Raw genomic sequence first — 13,225 nt, forward strand, 5'->3', positions numbered from 1 at the left:
TAATTATAATTAGTTATTAGTAATATTATTATTATTATTATTATTAGTTATAGGTGTTATTAGTAATATAATTCTTTTTTGTTAATATTATTATTATTATTATATCAGTAATATATACAGTATGTCAATGTTTGGTCAATCTAATTGTAGTATCTTATTCACATTTGATATATACAAGAAGTAAATCTTAGTCAACTGTAAATGTTACCATCCTTTTCTGTTTATTTATATCATCTATATCATCATCATCATCATCATTACATCACGCAGATCAACGGAGTTGGCAGACCCTCGTCCAGCGCCACTTCAGATTACACTGTCAACGATGGCCTCCGCGGCCCGTCCTCAGGTACTTCCCTTATTAGGAAAAGTCTGCACTGGCCACTGCACGTGGGCCGCACGCTGTTCGGTACGCCCCGCCAGCTTGCCCGCTGGATGTATAAGGCGGCCCGGGCCGTAAGGCTACACATCAGAGAGCGTCAGGAGGACTATGTATTCCTTTATGAGCTACTGAGTCTGGGTGTGCCTTTCATATACGTGCTGCATGAGATCACGGGCCAGATGAGCCAAGAGGCCATCACTCCCTCCCAAATGAGCATGATGGACTCAGTCGAGCCGTACCGGGGACTCCAACTGCCCTAAAAGGTCCTCGGTACTGCTGGACTGACGAGGGACGGGGCTTCTTAAACTCTGTAGACCGGGTCAGTCCCTTACACTGAAATGCTTAGTTTAATGCTTATAGTATTATAGTTATTTCTCGGTACCTTTGACAGTGTTACAAGATTTGAATGAGAAGCTGAATTTTAGTCGTCTTAAAGGGACAGTTCACTCAAAATGACAAGTGTTATATCTTTTACTCACCCTCATATTATTCCAAGTCTGTATGACTGACTTTTTGTGAAACACAAAAGAAGATATTTTGAAAAATAAAAATGTTTTAGCACATGCAGTGAAAGTCAGTGGGGTCCAAAAATTTAGATCCCATTGACTTTCATTGGATTTACATCAATATTCATTAAAGTGCTTTATTGAAGTCATTTTGTGTTCTGCAGAGGAAAGTAAGTCATACAAGTTTTGGAGCGACATGAGGGTGAGTAAATAATGACAGAATTGTCATTTTGATTGAACTGTCCCTTTAAGACACAACTACGGCCCTACAGGGTTTAAGAAACATTCAGTGTTCATAAATACTCCTTTAAATGAAAATTAAGAACCAAAGTTGATAAACTAAGAGCACTTTACTGAGGAGGGCTGTGCCGCTTCATCCTAACTGCCTGAAATTGCCGGTTAACGCAACTTAGCTCCCTTATGTGCAATGGAAATGCCAAACAGTGTTAAAATTCATTTTGACGACTTTGCTAATGAGAAAATATGATAGGCTTTATCTTTTGTTGAAATGCTCACTGTTTTTGTAGTTTACAGCCTTTTGGACAATCTGGATGTAACGTATAACCAAATTTTTTTTGTCTTTGTGATGTTTATAGTCTTGATTGGTTGAAATGCATCGTTTTCTAATGTAAACGTGGCGGAAATGTCTTTTGGCATCGCTGTGAATAGGGTACCTCCAGTGTTTAATCAATCAGTGTTCAGACATTCCACTAAATGTGTGGTGTATAGCTTTAAAAATGTTTTTTTTTGTCTTTCTCGCAAGTGTATTCTACATGCATAATTATACTTCTGCAAAATTCACCTTTGATTTTAGTGCTATTTCTCTCTCAATTGCCTCCTTTCTCTTCATATTTCATCTTTCCCATTCTTTTTCTACATCATACATAGTCTGTTTCAAGTTTCCAATGCTTCAACCCCTGATTGGCTGAACCGTGAGAGCAGGAACGCGATTGGCCTGCATGGGTCAGGTGATCAGGTTGTTACGCTTTGCACTGCGCATCCCTTAATTATAGTATTAACCCCACTTTTTTGAATGCAGCATGGGTCTAATGTATGAACATTTCTTAATAGACATCACACACAACTCTGTCCTTCACTGAAATATCATTTAATTCCGAAGCTAACGTACTAACAGTGCACTTGTATGCTTGAGTATCCCAGCATGCACCCGTTTTTCTAGTACACTGCGTCCCGTAAAGTAACTTCACTTCTTGTTTCTCTCCGTGTTTGTCCTCTCTGTTGCAGAGGCTGCTTTACTATCCCAATCCCATATAAGAGCACTCTCTTGTTCCTTTTCCTAAAAACAAACTGAGGTCGTCATATAAGAAGACTTAGTTTTTGCACAAGTCCTTTAAGGATTTTTTTTTTTTTTTTTAAATCTTAGCTATTTCTTTGTACAAGTTCTTTGTTTCATTTCACAATGAAAGACTGTTTCCCTTAATTTATAATATATTTAAAGTCTGTACGCATAAAATAAATTCATTTTTACCTTGAAAAGTTTGTTTCTGCCTTTTTGTCTGCCGAGCTTTCTGTGTAACCCCCCAGCAAAGATGTATGTGTTCATCAGTGCAATGATGAAACATTCTACACAAATATTTACTGCCAAGCTAATAATATGAAATGTAACACAACTATCACAATTTAATATAGGCCTAAAACATAACCCTATGCGGGATACTTTATATCACACTCACGATTCACAGACATAACCTTCCACCTTTTTTGTTTTTCACTTTTCACACTTTAACTTCACATCCCACGTTTTAAAAACATTGGAACTGCAACAAATCATTTTTAAAATTTTTAGTGCATACATCAGACCCATTTGAAATTGTCTGAATTCTTGTATAGTTCAACTTAACTTGGTTCTTTTGGGTCTTTTCTGTCCTGTCCTTTTATCTGCTTGCCTCCTAATTTGAGCTCAAATGATACAGAATAATCATTAAACAGAGGGTCTACACAAACTTTTAACCACCCTGTTCTGTTGGATGGATGGACCGATAGATGGACTGATGGATGGATGTATGGCTGGATGGATGATAGATGGACTGCCGGATGGATGGATGATAGATGGACTGACAGATGGATAGATGGATGGATGATAGATGGACTGACGGACGGATGGATGGATGGATGGATGGATGGCTGGCTGGACGCACGCATGATAGATGGACTGCCGGATGGATGGATGTATGGCTGGATGGATGATAGATGGACTGCCGGATGGATGGATGGATGATAGATGGACTGACGGATGGATAGATAGATGGATGGATGATAGATGGACTGACGGACGGATGGATGGATGGATGGATGGATGGATGGCTGGACGTATGATAGATGGACTGCCGGATGGATGGATGTATGGCTGGATGGATGATAGATGGACTGATGGATGGATGGAATGATTGATGATGGATGGATAATAGAATGATGCATGGATGGATAGATGGATGAATGGATAGATGGAAGGATGGATAGATGGATGGATAGATCAATGATGGATGGATAGATGGATGATAGAAGGACGGATGAATGGATAGACAGATGATGGATAGATGGATGGCTGGATGCATGATAGATGGACTGCCGGATGGATGGATGGATGGATGGATGGATGATAGATGGACTGACGGATGGATGGATGGATGATAGATGGACTGACGGATGGATGGATGGATGGATGGCTGGACGTATGATAGATGGACTGCCGGATGGATAGATGGATGAATGGATAGATGGATGGATAGATCAATGATGGACGGATAGATGGATGATAGAAGGATGGATGAATGGATAGACAGATGATGGATAGATGGATGGATGATAGATAGAAGGACAGATGAATGAATAGACTGATGGATAGATGGATGTATGGCTGTATGGATGATGGATGGATGGATGGATAAATGATGGATGGAATGATTGATGGATGGATGGATGGGTGGCTGGATGGATGATAGATGGACTGACTGACGGATGGATGGCTGGATGAATGATGGATGGATGGATGATGGATGGATAATAGAAGGATGCATGGATGGATAGATGGATGAATGGATAGATGGAAGAATGGATAGATGGATAGATCAATGATGGATGGATAGATGGATGATAGAAGGACGGATGAATGGATAGACAGATGATGGATGGATGGATGAAAGAAGGATAGATAGATGATAGAAGGACAGATGAATGAATAGACTGATGGATAGATGGATGGATCTATGGCTGGATGGATGATGGATGGAATGATTGATGATGGATGGATAATAGAAGGATGGATGGATGGATGGATGGATATAGATAGAAGGACAGATGAATGAATAGACTGATGGATAGATGGACAGATAGATGGATGATAGATAGGACAGATGATGATAGAAGGATGGATTGGATGATAGATCGATGATGGATGGATGGACGGATAGATGGATTATAGATAGGACAGATGAATGGATAGATTGATGATAGATGGATAGATTGATTTTAGATAAATAGATGGATGGATAGATTGATGATAGATAAATAGACGGATGGATGGATTGACGGATGGAAGGATAAATGGATGATAGATAGAAGGACAGATGAATGAATAGACTGATGATAGATGGACGGATAGATGGATGGATGTATGGCTGGATGGATGATGGACTGACAGATGGATGGATGGATGGATGAATGATGGATGGAATGATTGATGATGGATGGATGGATAGATCAATGATGGACGGATAGATGAATGATAGAAGGACGAATAAATGGATAGACAGATGATGGATAGATGGATGGATGATAGAAGGATAGATGGATGGATGATAGATAGAAGGACAGATGAATGAATTGACTGGATAGATGGACGGATAGATGGATGATAGATCAAAGATGGACGGATAGATAATAGATGGACGGATAAATGGATGATAGAAGGACAGATGAATGAATGAATGGATTGGATAGATAGACGGACGGACGGACGGATGATAGATCGATGATGGATGGATGGACGGATAGATGGATTATAGATAGGACAGATGAATGGATAGATTGATGATAGATGGATGGATAGATTAATGATAGATAAATAGACAGATGGATGGATAGATTGATAGATAAATACACGGATGGATGGATAGATTGATGGATGGAAGGATAAATGGATGATAGATGGATGGACAGATGAATGGATAGATGATGGATAGATCAATGATGGACAGATAAATAGATGATAGAAGGACGGATGAATGGATAGATGGATGATAGAAGGACAAATGAATAGATTGGACAGATAGACGGACGGATGGATGGATGGATGGATGGATGGATAGATTGATGGATAGATAGATGGATGATAGATGGATAGATTGATGGATAGATGTATGATGGATGGATGGATAGATGCATGGATAGATGAATGATAAAAGGACGGATGGATGGATGGATAGACGGATGATGGATGGATGGATGGAAGGATAGATGGATGATAGATGATGGACAGATGAATATATGATGGATAGATCAATGATGGACAGATAAATAGATGATAGAAGGACGGATGAATGGATAGATGGATGATCGATGAGTGATCGGATGGATAAACAGATAGATGGATGGATGGATATATGGATGGATGGATAGATCAATGATGGACGAATAGATGGATGGATAGATGAATTATAGAAGGACGGATGAATGCATAGATTGATGGATAGATAAATAGAGGGATGGATAGATAGATGGATGATGGATGGATGGATGATAGATGGATGGACAGATAAATAGATGATATAAGGACAGATGAATGGATAGATGGATGATCGATGAGTGATCGGATGGATAAACGGATAGATGGATGGATAGATGGATGATAGAAGGACAGATGAATGCATTGGATAGATAGACGGACAGATGAATGGAAAGATGGATGGATGAATGGATGAACGGATGGATGGATGGATGAATGGATATATGGATGGATAATGATGGACGAATAGATGGATGGATAGATGAATGATAGAAGGACGGATGAATGGATAGATTGATGGATAGATAGATGATGATAGATGGATGGATGGATAGATTGATGGATAGATGTATGATGGATGGATGGATGGATAGATGAATGATGGACGAATAGATGGATGGATAGATGAATGATAAAAGGACAGATGGATGGATGGATAGACGGATGATGATGGATGGAAGGATAGATGGATGATAGATGATGGACAGATGAATGAATATATGATGGATAGATCAATGATGGACAGATAAATAGATGATAGAAGGACGGATGAATGGATAGATGGATGGATAGATGAACTGACGGATGATAAATCAATGATGGACGGATGGATAAACGGATATAGATGGATAATAGATGGATGGATAATTGGATGATAGAAGGACAGATGAATGGATAGATTGATGGATAGATGGACTGATGGATGATAAATCAATGATAGACAGATGGATAAACGGATAGATGGATAATAGATGGATGGATAATTGGATGATAGAAGGACAGATGAATGGATGGATTGGATAGATGGATGGATGGATGGATAAGATGGATAGTGGGATGAATGGATAGATCGATGATAGATGGACAGATAGATGGATGATAGATTAATGGATAGATCAATGATGGACAGATGGATGAACAGATAGATAGAAGGACAGATGAATGGATAGATGAATAGATAGACGGACGGATGATGGATAGATAGAGATGAATGGATGGATGATGGACGGATGGATGGATAGAGAGAACGATGGATGGATCGATAATAGATAGATGAATGATGGATGGGTAGATAGAAAGAGAGAACGATGGATGGATGGATAGATGTGTAGTAGATAGATTAATGACGGATGGATAGATGGATGATAGATGGATAGATGCATAATAGTTAGATGAATATGTGAATAATTCGATGGATAGATGGATGATAGTCAGATAGATGAAAGATGCATAGATGGATGGATGGATAAATGGATGATAGTCAGATAGATGAAAGATACATGGATGGATGGATGGATGAATGATAGATGGATAATAGATACTGTAGATGGATTGGTAGATAGATAGATGGATGGATGTATAGATGAATAGATCGATGATAAAATGATAATAGATGCTATAGATAGATAGATGGATGGATGGATGGATAATAGTTAGAATAATATATTTATCAAGGCCTTGGTGTCTTTCACACCCCAAACAGAACACGAGGGTTAAATTGAATTAATTCGTATTCATGTTTCCTTCAAATAATTAATTTCGCTAATTCATATAAAAATATTAAACCTTTGCAAATACTTTGTTTTTTTTTTTGTGTAAGATATACAGGGTCAAATTGAATGAAAAGGCTCTTTTAGAAACATATTTGAAGACCTCCTGCTATGTCTTTAACTCATTTTGCACACAAAAAAGCAGTATTGAGTGCAGTATTCACTATATACATAAATGAATAACTGTCATGGAGTGCGCTAGCAGGAAAGAGAGCTAAGTAGTGAGGGACAGAGACTATTGAAAAACAGACATTCATATGGAAAATGTCTCAAGGTTATAATGTCTGTTTAACATGAATAAAGACATAAGAAATTAGTTCATATTTAGCCATGTGTTCAGACATAGCGTCATATAATGAAGGTTTTCAATGACCTTACACTGTCATTTAAACAGGAATTCAGCTTTTACAAACCATTTAATTAAACTGATCAACTAAAGACCAAAACATTTTACAAGTTAAATTAGTTAAGTTTACTCTTCAGGGACATGTGGAATAAAAAAAAAGTATAACAATACAGTAAATTAATAAAACAAATGATTTGTATTATTATTATTAGTTGTTGTTATTGTGCTGGTGATTATACAGACATTAAGGTACGTAATCATTTCTGAACACGGAGAGCATGAAAGCAGGGTCTTTTTTAAAATAAATTCAGTCTGTCATATGTGTGTGCGTGGACCCCGTAGGAGCCGAAACAGACTCAACATCTCAGAATGACCCGAAGGGTTTGTCGAACCCCAGCGCTCCGGCTGAGAGTGCAGAGGTGCAGGCCCTCTCAGGCTCAACGGAGGTTATAAACATGAGGTTGGTCCACAACATTCACTTTAAATGTAAATTTCTAACAATGAAACCTTTCACCACGAACAAAGAGCTATAAAATGCCTACTTGTATTAACATTTAAAGGGTTAGTTGACATAAAAATGAAAAATCTGTCAATAATTACTCGCCCTCATGTCGTTCCAAACCGTAAGACCTTTGTTCATCTTCAGAACATAAATTAAGGTATTTTTGATAACATCCGAGAGCTTTCTGACCCTGCATAGACAGCAACGCAACATGTTCAAGGCCCAGAAAGGTAGTAAGAACATTGTTAAATTTGCGCTACGGGCGTCCTGCGTTCAAATCCCGACTCGAGGACCTTTCCCGATCCCGCCCCCTATCTCTCTCCCACTTCGCTTCCTGTCATTCTTGATCACAATTAAGGCAAAAATGAATTAAAAGGGAAAAAAAAGTATTAAGGGCAGTCTTGGAATGTTTCAGCTATTTGTGTAGTGTGTAGCTTAAAGAAGTAGTTCACATCCAAGATGTTCATGTCTTTCTTTCTTCAGTCGTAAGGAAATTGTTTTTTGAGGAAAACATTTCAGGATTTCTCTCCATATAATGGACTTCTATGGTGCCCCCGAGTTTGAACTTTCAAAACGCAGCTTCAAAGGGCTCTAAACGATCACAGCTGAGGAAAGGGATCATTTAGAGCACTTTGAAGCTGCGTTTAAACTGCATTTTGGAAGTTCAAACTCGCGGGCATTATAGAAGTCCATTATATGGAGAGAAATCTTGAAATGTTTTCCTCAAAAAACAATTTCCTTACGACTGAAGAAAGAAAGACATGAACATCTTGGATGACAAGTGGGTGAGTACATTATCTGTAAAAAAAAAAATTCTGAAAGTGAACTGTATGTCATTTTAAGAACATATTGGAGCACTATATTATTCTTTTATGTCAGGGTTGCCAGGTTTTTACAATAAAACCTACCCAATTGCTAGTCAAAAGGGGGGTCCCCGGTTAAAAATCATGTTCCGGGGTGTAAAATACTTGCTTTTTGTCGGGGGTTCACCTGGTAAATTCGCATTCAAAAAGGATAAAGATGACGTAAGCGGGGTCACTTCAACCTGTGACATCAAAAACAACTGCAGACTTGGCAACACAGATAGTAGCGCTCGCTAACTTGCTCAAGTACTCATCTGTGTCAATCATAACAGGCTGACCAACCGGAGTAGGCTTATTGAAATCGAAATCATTGACAAATTATCTATGTATAAATGTATATTCTGAGAAAATTACAATGGTTTCTGACCTTAGATGCATTAAAACCTTTTGTAGGGGACTCCAACACAATATTAGGACACTTAAAAAAAAAAAAAAAAAAAAAAAAAAAACACACCTGCTCTTTAAAACAAATACATCTTAATTTGTGTTCCGAAGATGAACAAAGGTCTTACGAGTTTGGAATGACGTGAACAAATTTTCATTTTTGGGTGAACTATTCCTTTAAGATTGAAACTGTTATATTAAAGCCATATGAGAGATCATGTCTAATACTGTCTTTTGCGTATTTTGGAGTAGTGAAGTCAAAGATTCATCTAAAAAGCCAGATCCTGCAGAGTCTGCACCTGCGTGTCCAGATTCTCCACTGCAGAAAGGTCAGTTAAATCTTATTTTCCTCATGTCACAGGATCTCTTTTTAAATTTTTTTTTTTTATAATGGATTTGGACATTTCAACTCGCACATTGAAAGGCCCGTCTCTTTCATTCACATTTAAGAATGGTTAAAGTGTCCAAAAATGATACTTTAGCAGCATTAAATAATTGAACAGATTGATTTGTTAAGACCATGTTCATCTCTGTTCATTTTCTGCTTGGATTCTCATGTTTTTTTGAATGAGGTCAAGGAGTGGCAATAGAAAAGCCAGACTTTCACATTGACTGCGTATTATTTTTGGCCAGTGAATGTGTTTTGCAGCGGCCTGAACATTTTGTTCGGTCACACATGGAGCTTGCTAGACAAAAGCTGCTGGATTTGTTTGGTTAGCTTGGCTTTATTGGCTGAAAAGAAAAATTCCAAGATGAAACAATAAATATACATTGAAAACTTGCATTATGTACTGTATATTGAAATCAAATTCTTTTAAATGATCAATGTCACACTTTTCATTAGTGAAACGCTCCACCGCCAAAGGTGAAATTACCAACAAAAACAGCCTCTGGAAGAAGAAAATCCGATCCAGTAAGTATCATTCAGTCTCCCATGAATAAAACCAACAATAGGGAAACCTTCAAACACACCACAAAAGTGTTTTTCCTCTGCATTGAGCTTGTGTCAGCCACAGTCTTAAATTCTAAGTTGAGTTTCTATGCATTTTGCTCAAGGTTGATAAAGAGCACAAAATAATGAGTGTGTCTGGACTGAACATGCTGTATGATTCAGCCTTGCTAATTGTAGTTTCTGTGATATCAGTTGCCACACGTAAACCAATCTGAATTCATTTGTTAATCCTGACTGGATTAATATCAAGCGTCATATAACACGTGATCTATTTATAAAGGCTAAAGAAGCTTTTGGTCGCCTGAGCACGTACTTCATTATTACAACTGTACTATCCACCTTATTTTTCCCGTAAAAACGGCCATTTGTAAATTTTATGTGACTAGCTTCTATTTTTAGCTGCTAGATATTAAAATTGTTGTGTATTACCATTTTATTAAATGCGTAATCTTAATTATGAACACGCTGGTTTGTAGTGCAAACTGTTTTACCGTTTACCGAAACGTTATTCTTCTCGTTATTTCCGGAAGGCTTACTTAAGTTGAACTATGAGGAAAAAATAGAAATAGCTGATATGTGTTTATATACAAAATTCACAGGCAGACTAACGTATAACGGCGTTTTGTCCATTTTAAAACGCTCTCCGTCCACAATAGCGTTTTCCAAAAGTTTCTCATCTGAACTGAAACGTCCGAAAACGTTAAATTCGTTAAATGCGCATGTGTAGAACCTCAAAAAAGCTCACGGAGACGACCCAAACGGAACAGATAAGGTACTTTTCAACCATTTCTTCTGTTGGATGCTGGTCATATACACCCTCTTCGCTAGAGGGCGCTGCTGAACTGTTTCACAGCTATTGTTGAGACCATACAAAAGCAATTAGTACAGGCAAACGTTTTAGTTTTTACAGTAAATGTTAATTCTTTTGCCTACAGTTAATTTCAACTCCCTAATGTAGTTATTCATAACCTATGCGTTTTAAAAAGTACAGTTTAGCCATTGTTTACCATGTCAGTTTCCTTGCAAGTATATGAGTGAATCTTAATTCCAGTGATGAATTTCACTATTTTGTTTATAACTAAAAAAGTTACTGATTTACTATTATTATTATTATTATTATTATTACTACTACTAGTACTATTATTAATGTAAATATTATTCGTGTTTTTTCTTCTGTTTTTAGTTTTTTTTATACCTGTCATAAATTTTTGAACAGTACGATTTAATGTTTTTTTAAAGAAGTCTCTTCTGCTCACCAAGCCTGCATTTATTTGATCCTAAGTACAGCAAAAAAGGTACAATTTTGAAATATTTTTCCTATTTAAAATAACTCCTTTCTATTTGTCATTATTTTAAAATGTAATTTATTCCTGCATCATTACTTCAGTCACATGATCCTTCAGAAATCATTCTAATATTCTGATTTGCTCCTGTTATTATTATTATATTGAAAACAGCTGAGTAGATTTTTTTCGAGTTTCATAATACATAATATTACATAATAATAAAAGTCTTTATAATCACGTTTGATCAATTTAAAGCATCCTTGCCAAATAAAAGTATTCATTTCTATAATTTCTTACCCAAACTCCAAGCTTTTGAATGGTAGTGTATAATGTTACAAAAGCTTTTTATTTCAGATAAATGCTAATCTTTGGATCTTTCTATTAATCAAGGAATTCTAAAAAAAGATGTACTCAACTGTTTTAAATATTAATAACAATAATAATAATAATAATAATAAATGTTTCTTGAACAACAAATCAGCATATTAGAATGATTTCTGAAGGATCATGTGACAGAAGACTGGAGTAATGATTCTAAAAATGAAGCTTTGATCACTGGAATAAATCACATTTTAAAATCTATTCAAATAGAATGCATATATTTCCAATAGTAAAAATATTTTACAATATTACTGCGTTTGGTGTAGTTTGAATCAAATGGATGGTGAGCAGAAGAGACTTCTTAAAAAAAAACATTAAAAATCCTACGGTGCAAAAACTTTTGACTGGTAGTGTGTGTATATATAATTTCATTAGATCTCTGATCACTTACTAAAACGTTCTGTGGCATCATTTCCTCCCTCAGCTCTGCCCCTCGTCCTGCTTAAGAAATTACAGCGTGGAAAACCAGACAATAAAACTGAAGCCCTGACAGAGGAAGATGGGGACTCAGACTTTGAGGAGATCCACGAATCTGTAAACTGATATACATTTTCTTTATTGTTTTGTGTCACCTGTGTATATCAATCAGTTATTACATCTAGCTATCCTACTTGGTCTAAATGATCAAAATAGTGTTTAAATCATTCATTTTTTTACAATCTGTTAACAATTCTTCAATTGCTTTATCCATGAGCTGTTAAAGATCTTGTCTTTTCTCACACAGCTCTCACCAACAAAGCCTTCAACATCGACTACAGAGTCTGACTGCCCCCTAATGGAGGACAAGAAGCCAACACCCATTGAGGACATCCCAAAATTCCCTCTATATCGCCCACATTTTCTTCCCGAATCCCCAAAACCCAGCACTTCCTCTTCAGAGCCTGTTGTCACCGCCGATCCCTCAGAAGCAACCTCCCTCAGCCCCAAGAAGAAGCTCACGCTGTCTCTATCAGAAAAGGAGAAGCTTCTCAACTGGGATGTGGCTGCTCCCAGCAAGCCCTCAACTTCTGGAGAAGAACAACTTGACAGATCCTCAACGAATCCTCCAGAACCAGAAGCTCCACCAAGACCAATCCATGCTCAACCTGAACCCACTCCTCCACTCTATGGCATTCAACAGTTTGCCAGCAGTCTCCGGAAGTCCTTCTCCAAAGGGAGCAACCCTGTGGTCCTCAGGAGAAACCGACCTTTGAAAGCCAGGCCGGTGTCTGAGGGGTCCTTCAACCTCAGTGGCTTGTTTGGCAGCAGCATTCAGAGCAACCAGGAAGAGGAACACGGCAGCACGTTTACTGATGAAAGTCAGTCCAGAGTGAGAACAGGAAGTGAGCT

At 37.6% G+C, this 13,225-nt stretch overlaps 1 protein-coding gene across 1 annotated transcript in view; it reads left to right on the forward strand.

Annotated features, from left to right (window-relative positions):
* mical2b (microtubule associated monooxygenase, calponin and LIM domain containing 2b) overlaps nucleotides 1-13,225 on the forward strand; it is a gene marked incomplete at its 5' end in the record, with an annotated part of 60,500 nt that overhangs the window by 36,544 nt on the left and 10,731 nt on the right. The window contains 7 exons of the mRNA XM_073831617.1: nucleotides 271-635; nucleotides 1,777-1,856; nucleotides 7,871-7,988; nucleotides 9,530-9,606; nucleotides 10,122-10,190; nucleotides 12,321-12,430; nucleotides 12,621-13,225. The exon at nucleotides 12,621-13,225 is cut by the window's right edge and continues 194 nt beyond it. Coding sequence (XP_073687718.1) covers nucleotides 271-635; nucleotides 1,777-1,856; nucleotides 7,871-7,988; nucleotides 9,530-9,606; nucleotides 10,122-10,190; nucleotides 12,321-12,430; nucleotides 12,621-13,225 — 1,424 coding nt within the window. The remainder of the gene's footprint in view (nucleotides 1-270; nucleotides 636-1,776; nucleotides 1,857-7,870; nucleotides 7,989-9,529; nucleotides 9,607-10,121; nucleotides 10,191-12,320; nucleotides 12,431-12,620) is intronic.

The sequence above is a fragment of the Garra rufa genome, chromosome 25 (genome assembly GCF_049309525.1).
Source record: "Garra rufa chromosome 25, GarRuf1.0, whole genome shotgun sequence".
Taxonomy (NCBI): Eukaryota; Metazoa; Chordata; class Actinopteri; order Cypriniformes; family Cyprinidae; genus Garra; species Garra rufa.